Consider the following 25228-nt stretch of genomic DNA (forward strand, 5'->3'; position numbering starts at 1 on the left):
TCATGATGGCCTGATACGGTGATGATTTAAAAAATGTACGACGTTCACTCACGTTCATCGTTACGTTCACGTTAATAATATGAAAACTGATTCGTTAAGTTCAGCGTTCGCGAAACATATGCACAACATTGTACTGTACAGCCACTGCAGAGGGGCCGAAGAGCCGCGGGTGGCCGAACCCTGTGTGGAACCGAATTTCTATGGTGTATTGGACGTTTTTGTGGCAGCAGTGTCCATCACTTTTAGCTGTCCCCTGGAAACACTTCCGTTGTGTTGTGGCCTCTTCTTGCTGCACGTTTGGCTTCTTGCTGCGCGTTTGGCTTTTTGCAGCACGTTCCGGTATTTGCAACGCGTTCCGGTATTTGCTGCGCGTTTCTCTTTTTGCAGCGCGTTGCTGTAATGTGTTGTGTTTTGTTGTGAAATTGATGAAGATGTTTTTTTACTTTGCTGGTGTTTTGTCAACTTGCATGTGTTTTCTTAAGTTGCCGTTCGTTGAGCTTTCAGGGCAACCGTAAAAAAGGTTTCTGGTTCGAATCCTGATTTGGCTGGGGTCTTTCTGCGTGGAGTTTGCGTGTTCTCCCTGTCTGCATGGTCTTTCTCCAGGTACTCTGGCTTCCTCCCACAGCTCAAAGACATGCAGACTGGCGTTATGTGAAATGTAGACTCTAAATTAAGTAGGATGGAAAGCGAGAGTGAGAAGTTGACTCTGTGTGTAGGCCCTGTGATTGACTGGTGACCTCTCCAGGATGTATCCGTCCTCTCTCGCCCACTGGGATTGGTTCCAGCTCCCATCGTGACCCTCAAAAGTATGAGCGGTAGCCGATGGATGGATTGGTAGGATCTATGTGCATGGTGGGAATCAAAACAAGCTCTTTTCTCCTAAGGTGATTTTAATTCACCATGTGATCTGAACTGATGAAACAAGGCCCTGCTTAGCCCGGCTGCACTGAGGAGAATTTGAATGTGTCGGTGCGGTCTCAAAACTGAGCGGACCAGTAACGTCCTCTAGATTGGCAGTTATAGAAACAGATACTTTATTTGTTTATTTTTCTTCTTTTGTCATTTACCCCTCAGTATTATTACTTGATTTGTTCAATATCATTTTGACTTGCCTCAGGAGCTTTTCCTAAATCTCAGATTCACCACTGTAGGGCAAAGATGTCACCCACAATATTGTCTTATCTGCAGGTGTGAAATTGACTTCACAATATTGCTGAGCTCATGCGGGGCTTGTACAGGAACTTTCATCCAACACTTTCCATACATCCCATACACTGCATGACAGCAGTGTATGGGACTTCTGACATGAGCAGTGGATGGACACCACCACAGACCCTCCATCCCATTGTCCCACTATCAGTCAAAACACATTGAATCACCAAAACACATCACAGTCCCATGTTGTCCAGTCAGGGCATCCGGATAATCGATCGCAACAATATGAAAGGATTTCAGTCGATCTATATAACAATTTGTCACTAATATTTTACTTTGATAGCACTTTCAACAGTCGACACAGCCAGAGGGAACCTTTAACTTGAAAGTTCACACCGGATGTCGTGTGTGTGTTATCGTTGAGAGTAGCTTGGTGAGAATCGGATCCTGAAGTTACCTTGTGTTTACGGACTTCAGAGGATGCGGTCGGTTTTAAACCCTTTATTCTGACACCACATCCCGGTAAACCGACAACCCCCGAGCCCTGGAGTGGCTGACGAGGCGGAGCGAGGTAGACTGAGTCATTTCTCTGACAGCCTCTTACTTTTTGGAGGCCTGGGGACAAGTGCAGTTCAGCTAGCCACAAGTAGCCACCATGTCGTGGGAAGAAATGCAGTGTTTTGTGGCGTCACCCCTGCCCCGGCAGACGGCTCTCTGATCCCATCGGACCGGAAAACTACCAGACGTAACTCAGCTGTCATCTAAGCTAACGTTAGCCAACCATTAGCACTGTCTGGCTCTCAACACGGTAGCTTGTGCTTTAGCCTGCTAGCTTCAGAGCTATGGCGGACAGCTTCGGAGAGAAGTCCAGTGGCGGTGCCCTTGGCTCAGGCGTCACCGGACATGGCAGCGGAGCCCCGCTGCTGCCGACTCTGGCCAACTCTCTTCCCGGGGGGGGCTCGGTAGCCACCGGTGATCACCCGAGCTCCAGCCCGGCCTTCCCCCCTCCCGCTGCGGTCGTCCACAGTGGCCTAACCACGGTAATGGCACCCTTGTCCGCTGTCACTGCTACCGCTGCCGGGTTTGGGACCACATTCAGCTCCGGTAACCTGCCACCGATCGTGGCCGTGTCGCCATCCTTACACACCGTCTCACCTCTCCCCGGTATCGCGCTGGGTGTCGGCGGGGTGGCAGGAGCGGGCCTCCTATCCCAAATCCACACCACTCCCTGGGACCCGACCCTCAGTACGGACTGGGACAACGAGAAGGCTTCCCAGCAGTGCATCCTGAGGATAAAGAGGTAATAACCACAAGTGCAATGGTTGTTCGAAAACACGCATTTAGCAATTTCCAGGTTCGTATAGACGCCCGAAAACTCAACGATGCGAGTAAAAGCGAAAGTGAAAGCGTTCTATAAAGTTTCTACGATCACGTACTTGAATCAATTAGCCTAGTACAGTAATACACATGCCACATTAGCATCATATCAGGACAACCTGTTGCTTAACTTTGTTTTGATCTACACTTACATTCAATTCATGTGTTGTGTCAGATCTTAATTGAACAAGACTACAAAGTTATTAAAGGGTCAGTTCACCCAAATTACAAAGAGACGTGTTTCACTTCCTCTTTGTAGTGTCAACCCAGGTATCACAAGTTGTGTGGAAGTTAATCAGGAGAGTCGTTTGGAAAGTTTGAACTAAGTGCGACTTCTTCGACTAAAGAGCTAGTACCTATGAAAAACGTTGACAGCAAGTTGTTTGTGGAAAAGCATTTCATATTACCAAAAGCTTCAGTGATGTATATATCTATAGACTCCTCTCTCTGATCACCCTGCCATAGTGGGAACTTCATCCGTGTCCCTCGCATTCTCTCTTTGTATCTGCAGGGATATCATGTCAATCTACAAGGAACCTCCCCCAGGGATGTTTGTCGTTCCTGATCCTCAAGACATGACCAAGGTAACATGTCCTGTCTGAGAGAGCATTCACACTATGGCCCTGTTCAGACCTGGTGTTAACATCCGTTCTCAGATATCCGATCACATCTGAGTTTGGTGTAGCAATGTCACTCTTGTCGAACATCAACAACCTACTGTACCATGACTTAAATTTTAAATAGCGGATCTAAACAAAACAAAAATTGTTTGTACTACTACTACTACTACTACTACTAATAATAATAATAATAAACTTAATTAAGGGCTGCAGCTATTGATCATCTTAGGTCTTGAGTATTGTATAGATTATTACATATGGTAACCCCTTAACCCTGAGGGGTGTCTGTATCTCCGTTATCAAAAGAGCATGTTAAATATGAAGCATCATAGTCATGCGTAATGGTCAGAAGCGCTGCTAAATGCCCGTAACAACATTTTCACCCAAATCAGGGAGTCACCATTTAGGTTTAGCCACTAATTCAATGTCATCAAATTGTGTTGTGCTGTCCGACACAACCAGAGTCACAGACGGTGCATGTGTGATGCAGATGTAACCGTAACAAGCAGGTAGTGCTGTGCAAACAATTTTCCTCTAAACCAAACGCAACTCAACCCTAAACTAACTAGAGAGGCGGTGGACTACTGGCAGAAACTTGGACCCTGGGCAGAAAAGGTCTCTGGTTCGTCTCTGGTTCGACTCCACGGAGAAACAACAAAAAGACGAACCTGGATTGATCTGTCCAAAAATCCAAGAGGATTCTCCCTACCCTGTCTAGTGCCCCTGAGCAAGGCACCTTACTCCCCCAACATCTGCTCCCCGGGCGCCGTACATGGCTGCTCACTGCTCTGTGTGTCCTGCACCAGATGGGTTAAAAGCAGAGGTTAAATTTCCCTACCTGCATGAGTGTGCCTGTGCATGTCTGTGCATGTGTTTGGGACAAATAAATGCATCTTAATCTTAATCAGCATGTCAACGAATCACAAAAACTATACATATCCACAAAGCCAGTACTGAAGATCATGCTAGTAACTCAATTATTTCAAATCACAGCCTACTCCACAGATTCCAAAGATATCATTATTATCTTTCCAGAACCAAAACTCACTGAACCAGCAGCTGAAAAAGAGCAAGAAACTATAAAGACATCCATAAATTTTGTCTTACCATTGTTTTTGAAAGGACAAGCTTTGTTTTAGACCATAACTGAATGAAACTGAAAGCGTCTGCTCCGTGCAGAGAGTATTATAACCTGAGGACAGTTGACCAACACCATACAATGAATTTGGTGCCAAAAGACTTTGTGAGTTTCTGGAAACTGGTCAGCATAGACTCAACACAGACGCTCAGATCTGTAAGAGAGAACAATAATAGAGAGAGAGAGAGAGACTGGTGCAGCGGCTCGCATGAAGCACTGGTAAAAAGGGGATTAATGAGTATTTGAAGGCAAAAAATAGGAGACAATTTAAAGGAAACGTAAAGCTGGGCCAGTTTTCAAAAAGATTTTTCCAGCAATTATCATCACGCATATTTACATTTCTAAAAACAAATCTCAGTTTTCTTTAACAGTGCACTCTGACATTAGCAAGAAGAAAAGTTAACCCGATTTGCTCACAGTGACCACACAATGCACAATACAAAATAATAAAAAAGACTGTGAATGTGAATGACAGGAATGTAAGAGAACGATCTGTGAGCTAGATGCTGAGAAGTAATTTCTCTCAATGTGAATTTGTTTCCTCAGTGGTGGCAGAACATGTTGTTGCAGCATTCACAGACTTGACTAACTGAACACTTTATAGGCTCATATACTGTGCAACACTCACTACAGATTGACTTGACACTTGTTAAGTCAAAGCCACACCACTGAATAATAAGCATACAATTCAGTGGTGTGGCATCATGTGAAGCAAGTCAAAGAGTGCTTGACTCTCGGCTGAGGGTGAACATAGTGTTGAAGAATTAACCACCTCACTCCAGTCTCAGATTTGATTGGTATTCTGCAGCACTGTGTACACGTGAAATATAAGACAACCCTCAATTCATTTTCCTCATACAGTGATCAGTAGCCCATGTATGTACGTTTTGGTTCAAGAGCTGAACTCAAAAAAACCTTATCTAGTTTCTTTCATAAACTTCACAGTTATGTTCATCGGGTAGTGAAGTGGTCCTTTTTTAAATTTGGGGTCTCTTTTTTACTGTATTTCCATGGTAACAGCTTTAATTTGGCCAAATTAAGGCCCAATCCCATGTCACCCCTTCTCCCTACCCCTTGTGTTCGAGTTTGTTTTGCTCAAAAAGGAATCAGGCCACCCTACCTCTACGCGCCAACACACACAACGGAGGAGTAGAGCTAAGGGGTAAGGAGAAGGGGAGAAAGGGTGAAATAAGATGGAGCCAAACAGTGGGCTTTCGACACAGAACATTTCACTAATAATTAATTGAAAGCTACCACACAGCATTCTGTTTACAGAGTCTGGAGCTATAGGGATTACCTTGTTATCACAAGCACTAAATGACCACTCAGTACTTGACACTTGAGTGGGTCCTGGGGGGATTGGTCATCTTCTGTTAAATTTAAGTTTCAGGAAAAAAATCCTTTAAAGTTCTATAAATGGCCAACAGTGTCCTTGTCTCTTCATTTGCAGCCTGAATCAAAACCCTGCAGCAATAATAACCTTTTCTTCTGTATAAAAAAAAAATACAAAGATGAATTTCACAGAATTACTACATCTCCCTGAATTTGTTTCAAGATGGGCTTTGCCCATGACAATAGAACAAACTCCAATCTTATGCCAACAAAGACCAAGAATGTCATGTGAAAGCTCCATGAAAAAGGTTGTAAGTGAAGTGAACCGTTGATTGATAATGAAATCCCACCCAAGTTTCACGTGTCCAGGTACTTGAGGCCTATATTTCATCGACTTTGAATTCCTCATAGATTGCCTTATGTTTGTTTGTTGAGCAGTGAAAGGGTGCTTTCCAGCATGTGTCACACTTTTACTGGCACAATGGGCTTTTCCAGTTCAACTTGTGTTGAATCCAGACCGGAAATCCTCGTTGAATAATCTGGTAGAAGTGATATTTTTAGGTCTGGAGATCACTGACTCTTGTCAATGTCCTTATTTGTACCCTTGCTTCTCTCAGAGTTGTATGAAGTGGATATTGTCAGTTTTTTTTCTAGGTCAAATTTTCTGCCCCATGATCTCTTTGTCCCCAGCATCCCTCTCTGCCTATGTACATTTCTCATGGTCTATTATTCAACCCACCAATCTCTTCTCCTAACATTCTTCCTATGTTCTGTCCATTAAACCAACTTCTCGACTTAACTAACCTTTACATTTTCTTTTATTCCCTACAGATCCACGCACTTATCACAGGGCCATTTGACACTCCATATGAGGGCGGCTTTTTTCTCTTCCTGTTCCGCTGCCCACCTGACTACCCCATCCACCCACCCCGGGTCAAGCTCATCACCACGGGACACAACACAGTCCGCTTCAACCCCAACTTCTACCGCAATGGCAAGGTTTGCCTTAGCATCTTGGGGTAAGTCGTGGTCATTCCTTTCAAAGTCTGGATTATTTTTCTCACCAGGATCCATCAAGGATGGTCCATCATGATGAGAAATAAGGTACTTCACTGTAAGCTTTTATATAGTGCTGTAAGGTGTGTATTTGTGTTTGTGTGTAGGACATGGACTGGCCCAGCATGGAGTCCAGCTCAGAGCATCTCATCTGTCCTCATCTCTATCCAGTCTCTGATGACAGAGAACCCCTATCACAACGAACCTGGCTTTGAACAGGTAGTGTGTGGCTGACCTAAGATGGAGTTGATGCACATTGTTTTTAAAATGGGCGAGGGTTTAATTGATGAGTGGGTAATGCCTTATATATTAATTTTTTTGTTTATTTGTTATTGACGTGTGTGTGTGTGTGTGTGTGTGTGTGTGTGTGTGTGTGTGTGTGTGTGTGTGTGTGTGTGTGTGTGTGTGTGTGTGTGTGTGTGTGTGTGTGTGTGTGTGTGTGTGTGTGTGTGTGTGTGTGTGTGTGTGTGTGTGTCTCTCTCTCTCTCTCTCTCTCAGGAGCATCACCCAGGAGACAGTAAGAACTACAACGAGTGTATCCGCCATGAAACCATGAGGGTGGCAGTGTGTGACATGCTGGAAGGCAAAGTCTCCTGTCCAAAAGCTCTGTGGTGAGACTTACACCCCTGAACAGACTTCATATAAATATCCATCCTGAGTGATCCGATCCCAAGTGAGCCGCTCTACAATGCACCCATGTGTCCTGGGCCACACTGATGGACCACCTAAATACATTGATTGTTTTTTGGCCACTGACACATTATTACTTTGACATCCTGGCTCCTCTCTCTCCCTCCTACCACGACACAAAGACACCTACTTTCAAACTGGCTCAAAAGAGCAAGTGCTCACTGGAGACTTGTTAAGAAACATTTGAATGCAAAGTGTGAACAAACAAACTTCAATTTGTGATCTGATCACTCAAGATATGATGTTAATATCAAGTCTGAACAGGCCCTTACATAAATGTCTGATTCATCCTTTTTTCCTTCTGCCTGTAATATATTTTTATTTGTGTAATGTAAAATTTCTTCTATATTTCATTGTCACTCCTCTCTTCATAATCAGAATTAGAATTATTTTGTTTGCCAAGTATTGCACATACAGGATATTGCCTTGGTGTGGTTGGTGCACTGTACATAAAACAACAATATAGAACAACATAGAACAACTTCTTTGTGCTTATTAACTAAAGCTGCTTTTAGACATGCAACGAACTCCAGATATTCCCTTGAAATTATCTGGAGGGGCTGTTTGTGACAACGCAACAATGTCCAAGTTAGTTGCTCTGGACAATACTCGGAGTTTCTCCTTTGAGCCTTCAAATAATAACTGATAACCCCCCAGAAAGTTTACTTGTATCTCAGGATGAAAAGAGGTGCCATATACAGTATGCAGTTCATGAAGATTTCAGCTTGCAAAAACCCTGAGATTCAAGCGCTTTTGCTGATAAAGGCGAACGTTGGTGTCAAAGTGCCGGAAATAAAAAACATGATTTCCACTTTGGAATTTACAGTCATGTCCTGCCATCTGAATGCTCTACCTACACGCCACATGCTCCAGACATTTTCCTGTTATAAGCCAGTCTGACCGGAGAAGCTCTTGTATTTTTATTTGAAACACATTTTCTAGAGTTCATGCCAGGAAAAAAACTGAAATGGTGCATGCATGTGTGTTTTTAGGAGTGTGATGGAGAAGTCCTTCCTTGAATACTACGATTTCTACGAGGGAGTCTGCAAAGAGAGACTGCATCTACAGGGACAGAACATGCAGGTGACTACATTTGTTTCTTATCCGCTTTCTTCTTATCGGCCTTTTCTCATTATACACTTTTTAAATCAATGACAACTTATATCTCAAAAATGCAAATAGTTTGGGAATTTATTTGTTGCTATCAGCCATTAAATCCAAGCAGAAATGTTGGATGGATGTATATCACTGCTTTTACTGTGTTTAACCATTCTGAGTCAGCACAGTTTGGTATTCACCTCAGTTTTTCCTCACAGGCCAGTTAGTTTTAAGAATGAAAATGCAGACGGACAAAAAAGTATAATAGATCATTCATTGTCTTTTATTTTGAAATATTTTACCAGTAGATAACACACAATTTGTGTTTTAAATTATGTAACGGTAGCATGTTTGATTATACCTGTGGCCAGATGTAAGCAGCTATGGTTCAACATCTGAACCTGGTGTTTCTGTCTGTTCCACCTCTCTCTGTTGGCTTACTTCTCTGTCTCCTCTACCCAGGACCCATTTGGTGAGAAGCGTGGTCGTTTCAACTACCAGGGCCTGCAGGCTCGCCTCAGCACCACCCACAGGCAAATACGGGAGAAAAACCTGGCAGAGGGCGACCCCAACAATGATGACTCGGACTCAGACACCAGCTCCTCAGGGACAGACCCTGACAGCCAGGGCAGCACTCTGCCCTGACTCTCAGGACGGTTCTGGACTCAATGCCAGGCCGATAACTGGCCCTTTTAAAGGGACCTTTTTTTTTTTTATTTACAGTGGAGGAACAAAATCACAGAGATCGCAACACCAAATGTTTAAGGCAGCCTAGACAAAAGCATACTTCTTATATGCAATTCTCCAGCCTTGCTGCCGTGGTGGGCCTGTCGCCCTCCACCCTGGTGTCACTGCTGGTCTTGGCTCTGCGCCCGCCCTCCAGTGGCTAGCCTCGATGCACACCGGCACTGAACTAGCTTCCCACCCATTATGGTCAGAGGTCCTACATTTTGTTGGGGGGAGAGCCTCCCTCCATTTGCTCCACTCCACCTTTAGTTCTCTCTCACCGCTTCATGTCACTAATAAGGCTCTGGTCCATCCCGGTGATGCCACTGCCATCCCACTTCCACTTGATTGAGCAGACTCCACTCAAGCTATAGCATCTCATTTCACCTCTGCGTTTCAACCACCCGTTTCCACAGTATATCAGACTGCATGCTACTCCTTGACTGGAACCAAGCAGCGTAGTATGCTTCAAGAAGCTGTCAAAAGATGCTAAAGAGGTTTTCCTCAGCGAAGCCTTCTTGCCGCCCCCTACACAGACCCTCCAGCCTCAACCACCGTCCTCATCATAGTCGGTGTGCCTGTTACTCAGTCCGGGCAGCTTGCACACATCTCCTCCCTGCCCTAACACCATCACACTCGTCCCTTGGACAAACGTACTTATGACCTCCATCACAAGAATAGCGCTGCATGTTGGGCTGAACACATATCTCATCAGGAGTCTGAGCCCATCAAAAACTAAATGAATCGTTATGGTGTTAAATGATTGTGGAAAATTTGTTTTCATGTCTCTAGCCCCATTCCTACCCTTGGTCAAGGAGTGCAAACCTGCCTCCACTCCACAGGGATTTTATAGACTGTTGCTGTGTGATCGGGCTTTGCTCTTCAGAAGAGATGGGATTCATCCCAACAGGCAGGCTAGCTGAATGGCGTCGGCTAATATTCAGCATGCGGTCCAGTCCTCTCAATGTGCATGACTGTTTGAGATCACCAGCCCACGTCATTCATTCTTAACAGCACATAGTTCTCTATTCTACGCTGCCATCTAAAATCATTAGCTCCCCCTGCCTGAATTGATTTCAGAAGAGCAAAAATTAGCAGTCGTTGGTGATCGAATTACTTGGGTGGTGAGGTGTCTGCATGGGTTTTATTTTATGTTCCAGCTTCCTCCCACAGTCTGAAGACATGCAGATTGGGCTTAGATTAATTATAGACTCTAAATGACCATAGGTGATATCGTGAATGCTTGTTTGTTTTGGGTCTGTAATACGCCTGCGACCTGTTCAGGGTGTATCCCGCCTCTCGCCCAATGTCGGCTAGGATCGGCTCCAGCTCCCCATGCAAACATCAATGAATGAATCGCAGTATATATGATGATTTCAATACTTCCTATCATGTTATGTTTTGTCCGACAAAATGCATCAGCCAATTTTATTCCTCATGGTCTACCCACCCTCCATAACCCAACGGCACTTTCATCTGGGAATTCTCAGACTAGCTGATGCTTTTTGAGCCATGTGCCTTGTCTCCTCTGGCCAGGGTGAAACCACACCTCACCTCTTCAGACTGGACTTCAGCTGCCCTCACGGCAGACCGCATTTAATCAGCAGCTCTGGACTATTCGTAACAATGATTCCTGTGTATTATGCAGTTCTGCTTAGCTTTCAGTTAATGACTCTGTTTAGCAGAAAAAGAAGCTGTTAAAGAAAAAAAAAAAACAGACTTCATAGTCTGTTTGCTGTTGTTTTCTCAGTGTCATGCTGAAACAGATGATAACTTTCTATGTGTCGGTTTTATCTGTGTCCATCGCTGCTGCTTGTGAGATAAAAAACAGACCACGCTGTTCTTCAGCAGGTATATTGGAACTAATGAAGGCCGAGAAGAGGGGACCTTTCTGTTGTTTATTACACTGCGGGTAACTCAAGATGCTCTGTCTGAATAAGGCCTTGTTGCATCTGTGCAAAGGTACACAGGATTATTATGCAAATGATTTTGCTGAAGATAAACTCCCAACAAACCACAGCAGTGATTTCAGAAGCATCCTTTTCAACATTAGATGTCAGATTCGACTTCGATCACGTCTAGTGTTACAGAATCTCGTATAAAGGGCAAATAATGCTGTCAGCCTTTGAATATCCACTTTTCACAGCTGACTTATTATTTGGTCCATGCAACAACACTACAGGAAATTAAATGTTCCTGACAGGCAGCATTGCTTGCATTCTTAACACAGTGGAGATGTGTCCTCTCGGAAAAAAGTAAGAATCAGATCTGGCAGAGTTTGTATGGCCTCCGGTGATGCTCATTTTTTACAGTCTCTCTTAATTGAGTACTCACAGGTCCATTTGTACGTAATCATTCCAACTTATCGTTTCTGGTTACAAACAGATCTCCCTCTTTTTTAACTCGACTTTTAAAGGTACAAGAAAATCTAACGGCCACATTCCAGCTGTGCCGAAGCTAATGATGCTTCAGCCATCTCAGTCCCCCTAAAGCAATCGAGTCTCTTCATCCTGCTAATCAGCGGTACGTTTGTTTATCAGACTCTAAACTGACTCTGCGTTCCTCTTCAGCCTTTCTCAAACTCTTTTAAAGAAGCTCTTCAGCGTGAGACATATGGGTCAGATGCATGAATACCTGTTGTGCTTGTTGTAGCTCCTCCTCGTATTTTGTTGCCCCTCCAGTGTGGCACTCTACATGCTTCATGTTGGTGAAGAGAAGCAGTCTGCCTTTGCTGTCAGTGTGTTTGTCAAGCACGTGCATCTGACAGAGGTTGGTGAACATTCAAATTGGATTACTAATATAGGGCATTTCTGTTTCTTTCTCTTATAGTTTTCTAGAAAAATAATATGAGAAGCAGCTCCTAGCAGAATGATCTGACTGTCAAAGTGTGGATTGCATCAGACTTTCTGAAGAGAAGAGTCCATATTCCTGTTTGTTTGTGTTGTGTTGTGCTCGAAGCAGGGTTCTTCTGTGGCTCCAAAACAGCTGGATTACTTAGAAAAGTGATCATTTCCGGGTCTTGATTGTGTTGGTTATTGTACAGAAGTTCCGAAAAAGTACCGAATAAAATGTTAAGTCCTACTTTTAATGAAAGTCAATCCTTTTGTCTGCCCACTGTCAATTTAAATGTTTTTCATGAGTAAATCCACATTCCATAGAGTTTATTTCATGACACAGGATAGTCAGTATCTAACTATAAACAAGATACAAATATCATAGAAGCTGCAGCTGCTAACAAAAAAAACAATTTTTTGTTCTCTACCAACTCCTTAAGAAAACATTCAGCTCTCTTTATTCAACAGTTAGCTACTAACTTTCTTTACTGCAAGGCGGGGAGCAAACACTACCAGGGCTTTGTCACTGGAAAGAGCTACCCATCCACTACTGCTAAGAAAACTAAACCAGTGAAATCCCAGGCACAGAAATGGCCTGGGAACCAAATTCGATCACATTTTTTCTTTTAAAATACATCTGTGCATGGGTCAGAGGTTTTATACTTCTTTGTCTTAATTAATCCTGGCTGTGTGGACATGCATCAATTAGACTGCTGTCCCTTCAAGCGAGCTAGCACTTAAGCAGAATGCTATAATAATGATGGACTTGCCATGTAGTAAAAGGGAACAATTCTCTGCAGAGGAAATAGTTCCCTTTGTGCACAAGGAGATAATTTGTGTAGCAAGCCTAAGTGTCAATGTGGTGTGTACTTCCTTATATAGGTGCATGTCACTATCTTGATAATGTTCCCAAAAAATACCAGACCGCTGACTTCAGACCAGGTTGTTGTTGATCACAGTTGTTGATCACAGTTGTTTTCTAGAATGGCCGAGAGCATGTACCTCGAACAAAGTCTTATTTGGATCTGCTTCAAATTGCAAAATTCTGTGCTTATCTGTCCAGTAGTTTAGTTTAGAATAATCCTAAACAAACCAACACAGTCAAACACATAACCTCTTCCAGTGGTAAAAGGACATTGACCAGTGTTATGAAAGTACCGGCTTTACTGTATTTATGAGGTGTAAAAAAATTGTTATTGACACATGGGAAACGGGAAGCAATGTTAAATATTTTTTTTATTAAGTTGTAGAGGATAAAAAACATTACACAAACAGATAAATAAGGTCAACAATGTCAGCCTTATCTTTTAAAGGTCCAGTGATTTATCGGCAGAAATGAAGCAGGATTTTTATAATGGTGATTTCATTTGTGTACAATTACCTGACATTGTTGTGTTTTTGTTGCATTAGAATAAATGTTAATCTACATCAGGAGTGGAGTCCGCCATGTTACAAGTTTTGGTTCCCCTACATACAGTACTTGGGTTAGGTGAGGTGGTTGGTTGCAAGATACAATGTCACCGCTAGGAATCTTAAACAATTGAGTGAGAAACATGACTTCTATTTAATAACATATTTTAAACTCCCTGTTCTTGTCAAGGATTTGCTTTCCATGGGATCTTGTCTGTCCGCAGGAGGTGACTCTCCCTCCTGACACAGAGACACTGTGGAGTCGAGCCTGATCAGATGCTCAAACCCGAACGCAGGGTAGAGAGGTTCAGTGAATGTGCAGTAGAAGGTGTGGAGGTGGAGCAGTCTGTCAGAGGAGACTCTGTAGAAGGACACAGAGCCAGCAGACCAGTCCAAGTACACCGCCACTTTCTCCGAAACAGTTCCAGGATCACATATGCATATATTCGCGTGGATTTTGTTGTTGGTGAAGACAGAGAAGCGGCCTCGAGAGCAGCACACGCTCCACGACTTGTCATTGAGACCGAGGCAGCATTCGGAACCTTTTCCTTTTCGTCTGATGCCTCTGTAGGTCACTCCCACGGACACCCAACCTTTCCTCTCCACCTCCCAGTAACAGCGGCCAGTCAGAGCATTGGTGCACAGCAGCTGCTTCCAGTGGAGGAATCTCTCTGGGTGATCAGGATACGGCTGCCTCTCCTTCACCAGTGTCACTGTCCTGTTGTCCTCAGCCAGAGAGAGGTATGCGTTTGCCGTGTTAGGGTCCAGGGTGATTGCACATGTGTCTGAGAGAAAAAGCGAGACACTGTTCAGATGCAGGCAATGAGGCAGGAGGAACAAATCAGAACCCACATGTATTTAGCACGTTGCATCCTGTCCTGCAAACTGATGAAATTTAACTCTGTGCAGTAGGTGTTTCTGATATTTTGTCTGCAGAACAGGAGACATGACTACAATAACAACTATAAGATGACACAGTGATGCTCCTCCACCCTGTTAGAGATCAAAGTGACAGACTCGAGCTCTGTTTTCCCAGAGATTTTATGTAGTGAATTATTATCGAATAGACTTAATTCGAAAAATATCTTTACATTCGTGAGTCAAATACACACTTACACTTCTCTAGTCCAAATTTCAACCAGTGCTCGCCAGTATGATCCACACTAGGTAAACAAACAAACACAATGAGCAGACTTATCGTATTTTCTTTTTACAAGCAATATCAGTTTCTTCCAGCCTTCGTGCAGCCTTCAGTTCCACAAACCTGAGAGTGTCCAGTCTCCACTGTGGGTCCTTCACTCCAGCAAAGAGCTGCGTCAGCCCTGAGTCTCCAGGGTGATTGTATCTCAGGTCCAGCTCTCTCAGATAAGACGGGTTCGAGCTCAGAGCAGAGGCCAGAGAAGCACAACCTTCCTGTGTGACCAGGCAGCCCGACAACCTACACACAAACATTGTGTGCTTAGAATTAAATCGCACCTAAAGATTGAACTTGCATGTAAATAAATGAAAACGTGAAGATCAGGATGAAGAGGCTTCAACAATCATCCCATCTGTTGTAGCTTCATGTCATACATTAATTCCAACAGATGCACACATACACAAGAGAGTCATGGTCTTACCAGATATATGTCAGGGAGGACCACTAATAAATGAACACAGAAAATTATTCCAACACTATGTGCAATATTACATCCATTTTACTTATTCCTTTTATCATTGTTATAAAGACTGCCACCTAGTATTAGTTTTAATATGTCATGTAAATTATTTTCTATTGTTATTTCTACCAGGAACTGTGTCTGCATTTACTCTGAATACACTTTTTGATTAATAATTGGATTAATTAAGTCTATTTTATCTTATTTATCCCTTCAGGGTCGCAGTGTGGTGGAACCAATCCCAGTTTACACTGGGTGAGAGAGGTGTGGTCGCCAGTCCATCAAGGTGCTGACATACAGCGACTAATAATCCCCAGTTAATCTATGCAGCATGTCTTTGGACTGTGGGAAGGAGCTGAGCCCAAACAGACATAAGGAGAACATGCGAACCTGCCCAGGTCGACTGGCAGATTCAAACTCAGAACCTCCTTGCCTTGAGTCAGCCATGCTAAGAATGGCACAAACAACCTCAATGGTCCAAACCTTGGCCCACAAATATTTATAAATTGTAAAATGCAATTTAGATGAGATAAATTTGTGAGGAAAATCGTAATTTATGTGGAATAAAGCATTATACAGCCTTACAAGTCAAAGATGGGATTCCTGACCTGAGAGTTTCCAGTCTACAGTGAGGACTCTCCAGTCCACCAGAGAGCAGCTTCACTCCTGAATCCTGCAGGTCATTGTTACTCAGGTCCAGCTCTCTCAGACTGGAGGAGTGGGAGCCGAGGACTGGGGACAGAGCTGCACAGCTTCTCTCTGACAGGTTACATACATCCAACCTGAATCATTCATCATAAAAAAAAATGTAAATGCTATATATTTATCCAGAAAGGCAGTTTAACGTAAAACAAAGATAAAGTTATGAAATGTAGTGTCACTCATATTATGTATTCCCTGATGAAATTCATCACTTAATCCAAATCTGTCTGCTTCTGGTAGTTCGGGTTCAGCAAAGCCACCTTCCAGAATCAGATTTGTTGTCATGCTATAATTTTACCACACACTGCCTCTGATTGTCATGACAGCCAAATGAGCAGGGATGTGCTCACTGGAGTCATCCAACATTTGTATTACTTAGGTTAATGTGCTGATCATTAGGTTAATTGGACATGTAATTAGTCAAGCTGTTGGTCAATTTGAATAATGTTCTGTGCTGGACCACATGGAAAATGTTAACTCGCTGTTACAAGAATCTCAACCTGATCATTTCTATTTTACAGCAGCAGCTTATCAGTCCACCAGAGAGCAGCTTCACTCCAAAATCCTGCAGGTTGTTGTTACTCAGGTCCAGCTCTCTCAGCCTGGAGGAGTGGGAGCTGAGGACCGAGGACAGAGCTGCACAGCTTCTCTCCGACAGGTCACAGCCACTCATCCTGCAGACAAGTCACAAACAAGATTAGCTCACAAACATTTAACTTGACATCCCTGTGAGCTGACAAAGAACACACCTTGTGTATCATTTTCTATGTTAAGATGAAAAGCATCAGAGGGGCGACAAATTCTGTGTGTGCACACTGTTTATTGGCCCCAATAAAGACAATACAGACAAGGCTATGTTTTTTTTGGGAATAATGCTACTTTAAACCATATAATAATGAATTATTGGTTAATCTATATAATTATTGGCTGTAAAAGTTAATGCAATACTGAATTATATGTATATTATATGTAATTTTCTGATTTCACGCTGACATCATGATGATGTCCTTCCTATAATATCATAAATCATTTTGTGATCTATATAAGCTTTAGTTTTTTTCTATAGACTTACAGTTACCTTGAAAAATATATCTAATTTTGTATTATCTTAATTATCAGTCTTTATGGTGACTTATTCATGTTGCTTATTATTTGACACCATATGACGATGAATCATTTTCTGATCTTTATAATCTATTGTTTCGCTATTATTTGCAATAATGTCTTGGAGAATCTGTTTTTTTCAGACCGTATTTTTAGGAGCTGGACCTACAGTCAGTCCCACCACGTGTGGGGAAAATTCATCCATTTGTTGTTGAGTTATTTTGTTCAGACACACACACACACACACACACACACACACACACACACACAGACAAACAGACAGTTATCCTATGCTGGCATGGGGTAACTAACTGTTTAGCTAATGCTGCAAAAGAGACTGAAGTTGTAAAAGTATGTAAAAGTGACATTCAAGTTGTTGTTAAATTGAAGTGAGCTGACCTGAGAGTTTCCAGTCTACAGTGTGGACCCTTCAGTCCACCAGAGAGCAGCTTCACTCCTGAATCCTGCAGGTTGTTGTTACTCAGGTCCAGCTCTCTCAGTCTGGAGGAGTGGGAGTTGAGGACTAGGGACAGAGCTGCACAGCTACTCTTTGACAGGTTACAGCCACTCAGCCTGAAGAATAGTTTGTGAAAACATAACATAACCTCAACTGATAGAAGTAAGATGACCAATATTGACCAAGAATGATTGTGTATAGAAATTACAGGTAAAAAAACAAATACAATTTATTTTTTAAATCACTATATATAATCAGAAATTGATTTAATTAAAATGAATATCGTTACACCTACAAGAACACAACAGATGTCTTGACCACTGGAAGCAGCCTCAGGAGTCCTTCCTCTGAAGCAGAGTACTTCCTGAGGTCAAACTCATCTCTATCTTCTCCTGAGGACTGAAGGATGAAGACCAGAGCTGACCACTGAGCAGGAGACAGATTTTTACTGGAGAGCCTTCCCGAGCTCAGGTACTGTTGGATCTCCTCCACTAAAGAACGGTCATGTAGTTCATTCAGACAGTGGAACAGGTTGATGCACCTCTCTGGAGATGGATTCTCTCCGATCTTTTGCTTAATGTACTGCACTGTTTCCTGATTGGCCTCTGAAGTACTTATTGAGTGTTTCAGCAGCTCTTGTAGGTTATTCTGATTGGCCTCCATGAAGAGACCCAGAAGGAAGCGGAGGAACAAGTCCAGGTGTCCATCTGGGCTCTCTAAAGCTTTGTCAACTGCCATTTTTTGGATTGAGGCAATGGACGGTTTGCTAAAAAGCATCTGCACGTTTTGGAACTTAAGCTGTTGCGGCGCCATTACATTTTTCTTCCTGTTAATGAGTGACTGCACGACATAAACTGCCGCCAAAAACTCCTGAATACTCAGATGCACAAAGCTGAACATCTTATCCCCATCCTTGTCCCTCCTCCACCGCCGCTCTTTTTTAAAGATCTCTGTGAACACCCCAGAGTAAACTGATGCTTTTTCAAAATCGATTCCGCTCTCTTTAAGATCTTTTTCATAAAAGATGAGGTTCCCCTTCTCCAGCTGGTGAAAAGCTAGTTTTGCCAGTGAATGTATGTGTGCAATGCTCTGCTCTGTGCCATACTTCTGCTTTGTCTGTCTGATCTGAAACATCAAGAACTCTGTGTACAACTCCGTCAGGGTCTTGGGCAGCTCTCCTCCCCCACTGGTTTTCAACAAGTCCTCCAGAACTGTAGCAGTGATCCAGCAGAAGACTGGAATGTGACACATGATGTGGAGGCTGCGGGATGCTTTGACGTGGGAGATGATTCTGCCACACAGCTCCTCGTCCCTGAACCTTTTCCTAAAGTACTCCTCTTTCTGTGGGTCCGTGAATCCTCTCACCTCTGTCATGATGTCCACAAAGTCCGGAGGGATCTGATTGGCTGCTGCTGGGCGTGTGGTTATCCAAAGGCGAGCTGAAGGAAGCAGTTCCCCCTTGATGAGGCTTGTCAGCAGGACTTCTACTTCCACTGAATGTGTCACATCAATGCAGGGGGTTTTGTCAGCAGTGAAGTCGAGCTCAAGTCGACTTTCGTCCAGACCATCGAGTACAAAGAGAAGTTTCAAGTTACTCTTGTCGTAGTTGGTGTTTCCTGAGGCCTGTAGGGTTGTGAAGATCTCACTAAGCTCCTCCTTCTTCATATCTTTGGTTTCCCTGATACACTTGTGAATAAGCTCAGCAAAAGAAATGATCCTCCCCTTTAGCAAATTCAGCTGGCGGAATGTGAGGGGGAACATGAGGTGCACATCTTGATTTGCTCTTCTTTCCGCCCAGTCTAGAATGAACTTGTGTACAAGGAATGTTTTGCCAATTCCTGCAATCCCATTGGTCAGCACTGTTCTTACAGGTGTGGATTTTCCAGAGGGGTGTTTGAAGATATTGTTGAGTTTGACCGCTTCCTCTATTTGCCCTGGTTCTCTTAATGCCATCTCAATTTTCCTGACTTCATGCTGCGTGTTGATGTTCACCACCCTCCCATATGTGATGTAGAGCTCGATGTAGATGTCATCTAACTGTTTCTTATCCATTCTTTGAGTCCATCCTTCTTGTGCACACATAAATCTGTTCTGGAGGTGTGATTGGAGTGAGTGCTGGTGCGATGCCATGGGTTGTGGAGGTTTAGGTTGTGGCTGCAGGAAATCTATTACACATACAGAGAAAATAAATATCAAAACAAATATCAAGCTTAGTATATAAAAAAAAGATCATATTCCATTATATATGGTATATATACCGTATATAATGGAATATGGTCGAATATGACTATAAATATATTTAGCATATAAACTGGAAGCAAAAAAGATCCAAGACCAAATTTTAGAGTAGCAGCTATGGTCTAGGAGGGAAAGTGGGTTGACCATTAATTGCAGTGTTTAATCTTATCCAATTGTTAATGTATCCCTGAGCAAGAACTTGCTTTATTGTTGTAAGTAGAGTCAATTTAGCACACCCTGGTACTTGTGAGTAGCATCTCTTGCAACAAAGTGGGATGCCCCATACCGGTTTCACCACTTTCTGACATGACTTTGTTATTTCCTGTTTAATATTTGAATTTGTTTGTTATTCTACTTCCAGTTTTTGTGTGTTTTTCCTACGAATTGTCTGTACCATCTGTAGTAAGTTTGTTATTTAAAACCATGACTTCCTAGCTTTCAGGGTACATCTCTTCTTTACCACCACTGTATTAACTCTGCCCCAGCACCTATATTTGGGTCCCATCTCTTGTTGCTGCCCATGCTTTCACAAGGCCTTTGTCAGGGTACAGGCCAAAAATAGTAAAACGCTGGTGTCGCAATGAAGCTTTTCTTTACATGTGAGTGTTGCTGGACATTTGGACTCTTTAACTTTACTGTGACAGACTCCTGGAAGTTGCTGAGCCCGGCTGATGTTCACTTTAAGAGATACCGCATTGAACTAGTTTCTCTACCTTTTTATGTGTATATGGATTTTTTTCAAAGAAGTCATGTGTCAATTATACCCCTCACACGAAAATGTTATTAAAGTTTTTTTAAAGATTGGTAAACCTTCTATAAAGGTGTTTGAATCCTTTGCCCTTTTCAGTAGAGAAGTTTGCCTCTCTGTAAGAACCACAGCTTAGCCTGGCATCTCCAGACCATTTCACATTTGCAAATGGCTGTGGGATGTCTTGATTCCTTTTGAATGTTATCAATGTTTCATTGTTAGTTCCTCTTTCAAATGTTTAAGAGCTAAAGAAGAGAGTAGCTTTACCTCCAGTCTGACTGCTGTTGGTGGGAGGGTGAGGAAGACATGCAGCCTGTGCTCCAAATGAAGACACTTTGCTGCTTTCTGAAATCTCTCCAACATCATGCACATGTACTGAGAGATAAAGAGACAAATAAATGCCCTAAGACCTTCATGTAAATAAAAAAAATCCCCATGATATATTTTATACTTACATTTGGATCCTGAGCTGATGCAGGACAACCTCTGCACAAGATCGTTCCTGCTGATCTTTGTCAACACTTTCATGGTCACCTCCATAGAGTCCTCGTGATACGTGTGCACTATGAGGTCGAGTGTGTCCAGCCTGTCTGCCTTCTCTAAATGGCTCTTTGGAATGGCTGGGAAGCCTTCCAGGATTTCAGCCTGCTGCAGGAACCATTTGAAGGTTTTGAGTTCTTCATCTGTCAGATCCTCCAGTGTTTCTAGGAGCAGCTCTGTAACTGCCGCCATCATTGGTTCCTAATAAATCAGAGGATGTTTTACCTCTAAAAAGGACATGATGAAAAAATCATTAGATGATTATGGTTCCCTGTACAGTGGGCTCTGTCTATTGTTTGATCATTTCTAATAATCATGGTAATAATAGCCTTGAGAAAGAGACAGAGAGAGAGGGAGAGCTTTTCAAATCTCTGATTACAAAGTGATTGACAAGGAAAAAAAAGTAATCAGTATTGAAGAATAATTGTTGTTAAAGTTTGAAGATGGTAGAGAACAAGTATAAATTGTAATCTATATTCCAGAAATTTCAGTCTATATGTGGATCCATATCTTGAGAACCCCTTATCTTTTCAGCTTCACACTTGGCATGTGCATTGTTATGGTGCTGTGGAAGTGCAGTGTTGAAATTGGTATGATTCGGCCTCAAGATAAGTTCAATAATAATAAACTTTGAGGCGACAAGTGCTCTGTATTAATTATGGCTGGGACTCATCAACCTAAGTGATATTGTGGACTATGACACCAGTGCTTTCATGACAAGGGCCTTGTCCTCTATGAGAATGGATTCTCCAGTTCAAAGTGGTGGGCACAAGGTGTGGCAAGGTTTCTGGGACTGCTTTACTTAACTTTTAACAGTTTCAGAGAGAACTGCAACCAGCTTCACCACAGGCCAAGCAAAAAGCCTGTTCCAAACTCTGAGTTCAGTACAAGCAGGAAAGCCTCCCTGATAACAGTATAACTGACTGTAAAAGCTCATGCTCTTTAGTTTTCAGACTAGTTTTCAGACTTGGTTTATTTATAATTATCCAGACAGCACTATGTTCCCTAAAACTGTCAGGTCTTGGAGAGTAGTTCACACAGTGATTTGCAAGTGTTTTACATAACCTGTTTGTAACAGTCCAGTTTTACTATATGTCAGTAGAAGTTACTTAAAAGGGAAGTAAATTAACAGGAACCAAAGCCTTTGGCGTCACTCCAAGTAGATTTCACAAGCAACACAAGCTTAGACAAGGTTTTCAATCATTTAATAAAATATTCTTCTGCAACACTTAAACTATAAGGAGAATAGATAAGAGATAAATAAAATAGTCTTTCAAATATTTGACTGTTAGCTCTGATCTTAAGCATTTGCTGTTGTATGTACTTTTCTGCTATGTCGCTGTGGAAGTTTGTCATAATTAGATTAACTCTTAACCTTGCATAGGAGAACTGATCTGAACCATGAATGAAATATCAGTAATGATATCAAAATATCCTTCAGTCAAAAGAACCTGACCTGGCAGACTAGCTCTGCCATTTTGTCAAATACCACACGTTACAACTTAAGTGTAACAAAAAGGACATGTCAAATGTTGCTAAAGAAGCTCCATTTTTGTCCCAGAGTCACTGCATTTACCTAAAGTGGACACTCAGATAGAAGCTACCCTGGCTCACATCCTCTACGTAACTGTTGAATAAAGGTCAATGACATATTTGTCAAACAACGATAACTTACATCCAAATGAAGAGATTGTCATTGTTCCTCTGTGTAAGAAGCACACAGTAAGTTTTGACGTTTGTGCCTCAGTCCTCTGTGCCTCATTGCTCTTGATGTTTGCTTTCCCATCTGAGAAGCCTCTCCCGTGACAGTGTGGAGCAACTGGTGTGAGCTGCGCAAGTCTGAGGTGGAGGGATTGTCTTAAAGGTTTTACTTCCCCCCGAAATCAGTCTCCCACGCAAAATGCCTTTACATCCAGGTCTCTCTACGTTCCGTGTGAAAGGCAAGTATTCTAACACGGTCGTTATCCAAACCTTAGTTTGCAACGAACAATCTTATCGAGTCATTATTAAGTGTTTATATTTTCAATCACTATCTTGCTGACTGCAGAACACGGAATGGAGTGCCTGTCACAAGACTGATGTAGCTTTACATTTTGTCCACCAGGTGGTGAACTATCATCTACTGAAAAACAGCTGCTTGAATAACACGCAGCATCCTGCCCTTCCCTAGATTCCTGCTCCAGGAATTTAGAACCCTGACTATAGACTCACAGGCAGAACTTCCTTTTTGTTGCAACTCAATTTCTACTTCATGAGACAGCCGTCAATAATTTCCAGATCCCAAAGGAAATACATTAACGACATTTAAGAAAGTAAATAACAACCAGATGCCCCGTTCCATTATACCTCGGAATTATTGACCCCCATAGTAAAAGAAAAGCGGTCATTAAATTAGTTGCACAGATAGTACTGTTTATTAACTCTCTGCGGACGTGTTACTACGGTGTTAGTGGCATCAAATGCCGCATATTGAATTATTATGAGCTGGCTTTGCTAATAATGGCTAGCTGGCTAACGTAAAACATTTTCCTGTGCAATTGGAATGCCATCAACTCGGAAACCATCATTGAGAACTCTGATTTTCTGAGTACTATGTCCCCTCCACCAACTTGAAGGGGACATGGTTAATGACCTGTACTGCTGCCAGCCACTAGGGGGTGATTGTAACACTTAAGTTAAAGTCAGCAGCAGAAGCTATGAAATATGAACTCACAAAGAACTCACCTTTGGCTTTACCTTCGATACCAGCACCTCTTTGTCTTCATTTTTAGTGCTGACTTGGTTCTGCTCATTAATGTCCACTGGTTGAGAAAGTTGAACTGTGTATGTTCAGCTACAGATGCATATTGTTGAAGAGTTTTTACACAATAACAGTGAAGATGAAACATTGACATTTTGACATTATTGTAAAACTACATTTTAGTTCCACGAACACATTTCAGCAAAGTGGGGGTTTTCATGTTTAAATAAAAGAGGACAGTGTTTCACGCAGTCTTTATTTACAGCATTTTTGATTAATCTAAGGATATGTTTTATTACTCTATTAATATAATAATGAATTTATAAACAAAATAATATGACAAAAAAACAGGTATGCATTGTAAGTCATTATTCCACAGCAAAATATAGCCCAGTCTGAACTGCTAATCTGCCTTTACAGTCCCATTCCAAATCTCTCCTAAATAAAATTAGTGCAAGAGGTTCTTCCATTCAATTAAAAGGAATATATCAGATTTCTACATTAAGCTACAACAACAAAATATATGAAAACCAAAATGAATTTAAAGTAACTTTCTGGAGTTACTTTAATTTCCGGCCCCCTAATTTTAGCTCCTTCTCCCTCATCCCTTTCTCCTTCTCTCCTCCTCTCTCTCCCTCCCATAACTTGCCCGTGCATAGCGGTTGTGCTGCTGTGTTAAGACATTCCTAATTTGCAGAGCTTACAGAGCACCATGTTGTTCGCTCTCTGACTAAAAACTCCCACACTTTAGATCAGGGGTAGTCAGAGAGAGAATTTCCTCAAGCAAGGGCCTGAGACATCATAAAGTAATACAGTTTGCATTTAAAAATAAAAATAAAGAGCGTAGGAAAAAGGCATCTTCAAATAAAGGGCTTAATTTCAGAAAACATAAATTAAAATGATGTAGAGTTTTCCCTTTTCTTCTTTTTTCTATATGTATATCTTAATTTCACCTATAAACAATTTCAACAAATATCAACAACTATACAGCTTAAACACTTCTTTTCTATTTGTTCCCCACTTTCTCTAAAAGTAAACTCGACCTTGTGCTGACAGGATTTACTACCGAAAAGACGAAAAAGCTGCGCAGGTTAATATAAACGCTCCTTCAAAATCTAATAATAGGTCCTGGTACGTATAGAACGGCATCTGTGTCCGGTCCGGACCGCGGTCCATCTATTGGGGACCTATTCTTTGGAGGATCATGGGCGATTTCTTTGGCTTCACCTCACTCTTCAGGTGAATCTATTCTTTGACTGTGCGCAACCACTTTCCATACGAAGCGTCGACACACGTTGCGCAAATCAAGGTATTTTACGTTATCTATGACGTCTATTACCTCGACGTGTCGTCCCAGCCCTCTTTTGCATCTAGATTATTTTCTATTTGTTGTTATGCGCAGAGTTATAAAAGTTTGTTTGATCAAAACAACTCGTTTTAATCTTTGCAATGTCCAATTTTATGAATACTTAAATTTGAAAAAGTCTTCGAACTAACGATGTTCCCATGATGCACCTGGTGCACCCGCTGAACTGCCATGTGTGGCACGCGCACGTAGAGTTAGAAGTTAGCAGGTAGCAGTTAGCACAGGCTGCTGGAGTCTCC

The 25228-nt window shown here is 42.3% G+C and overlaps 2 protein-coding genes across 4 annotated transcripts; one reads left to right on the plus strand and one right to left on the minus strand.

Annotated features, from left to right (window-relative positions):
• Window positions 1-1554: 1554 nt before the first annotated feature.
• On the plus strand, window positions 1555-12273 carry ube2z (ubiquitin-conjugating enzyme E2Z). Its single transcript, XM_053442558.1, has 7 exons — window positions 1555-2455; window positions 3044-3116; window positions 6454-6641; window positions 6786-6897; window positions 7177-7289; window positions 8361-8451; window positions 8929-12273. Exons 1-7 carry the CDS (start codon window positions 1998-2000, stop codon window positions 9109-9111), a joined length of 1218 nt encoding a protein of 405 aa, XP_053298533.1. The 5' UTR covers window positions 1555-1997; the 3' UTR covers window positions 9112-12273.
• Window positions 12274-13244: 971 nt separating this feature from the next.
• Window positions 13245-22898, minus strand: LOC128457982 (NACHT, LRR and PYD domains-containing protein 12). Of its 3 annotated transcripts, none has more exons than XM_053442556.1 (10): window positions 22559-22898; window positions 20799-21084; window positions 20611-20718; window positions 17653-19522; window positions 17300-17473; window positions 16297-16470; window positions 15703-15876; window positions 14701-14874; window positions 14553-14599; window positions 13245-14221 (listed from the first exon to the last, which is right to left on the minus strand). In XM_053442556.1, exons 2-10 carry the CDS (start codon window positions 21076-21078, stop codon window positions 13587-13589), a joined length of 3636 nt encoding a protein of 1211 aa, XP_053298531.1. In that variant the 5' UTR covers window positions 21079-21084; window positions 22559-22898; the 3' UTR covers window positions 13245-13586. The 3 variants fall into 3 exon arrangements, with proteins under 3 accessions (XP_053298531.1, XP_053298529.1, XP_053298532.1); XM_053442554.1 differs by having other exon boundaries at window positions 20799-21110; window positions 22559-22751; XM_053442557.1 differs by lacking the exon at window positions 20611-20718 and having other exon boundaries at window positions 20799-21110; window positions 22559-22897.
• Between the last annotated feature and the right edge of the window lie 2330 nt (window positions 22899-25228).

The sequence above is a fragment of the Pleuronectes platessa genome, chromosome 16 (assembly GCF_947347685.1).
Source record: "Pleuronectes platessa chromosome 16, fPlePla1.1, whole genome shotgun sequence".
NCBI classification, from domain to species: domain Eukaryota; kingdom Metazoa; phylum Chordata; class Actinopteri; order Pleuronectiformes; family Pleuronectidae; genus Pleuronectes; species Pleuronectes platessa.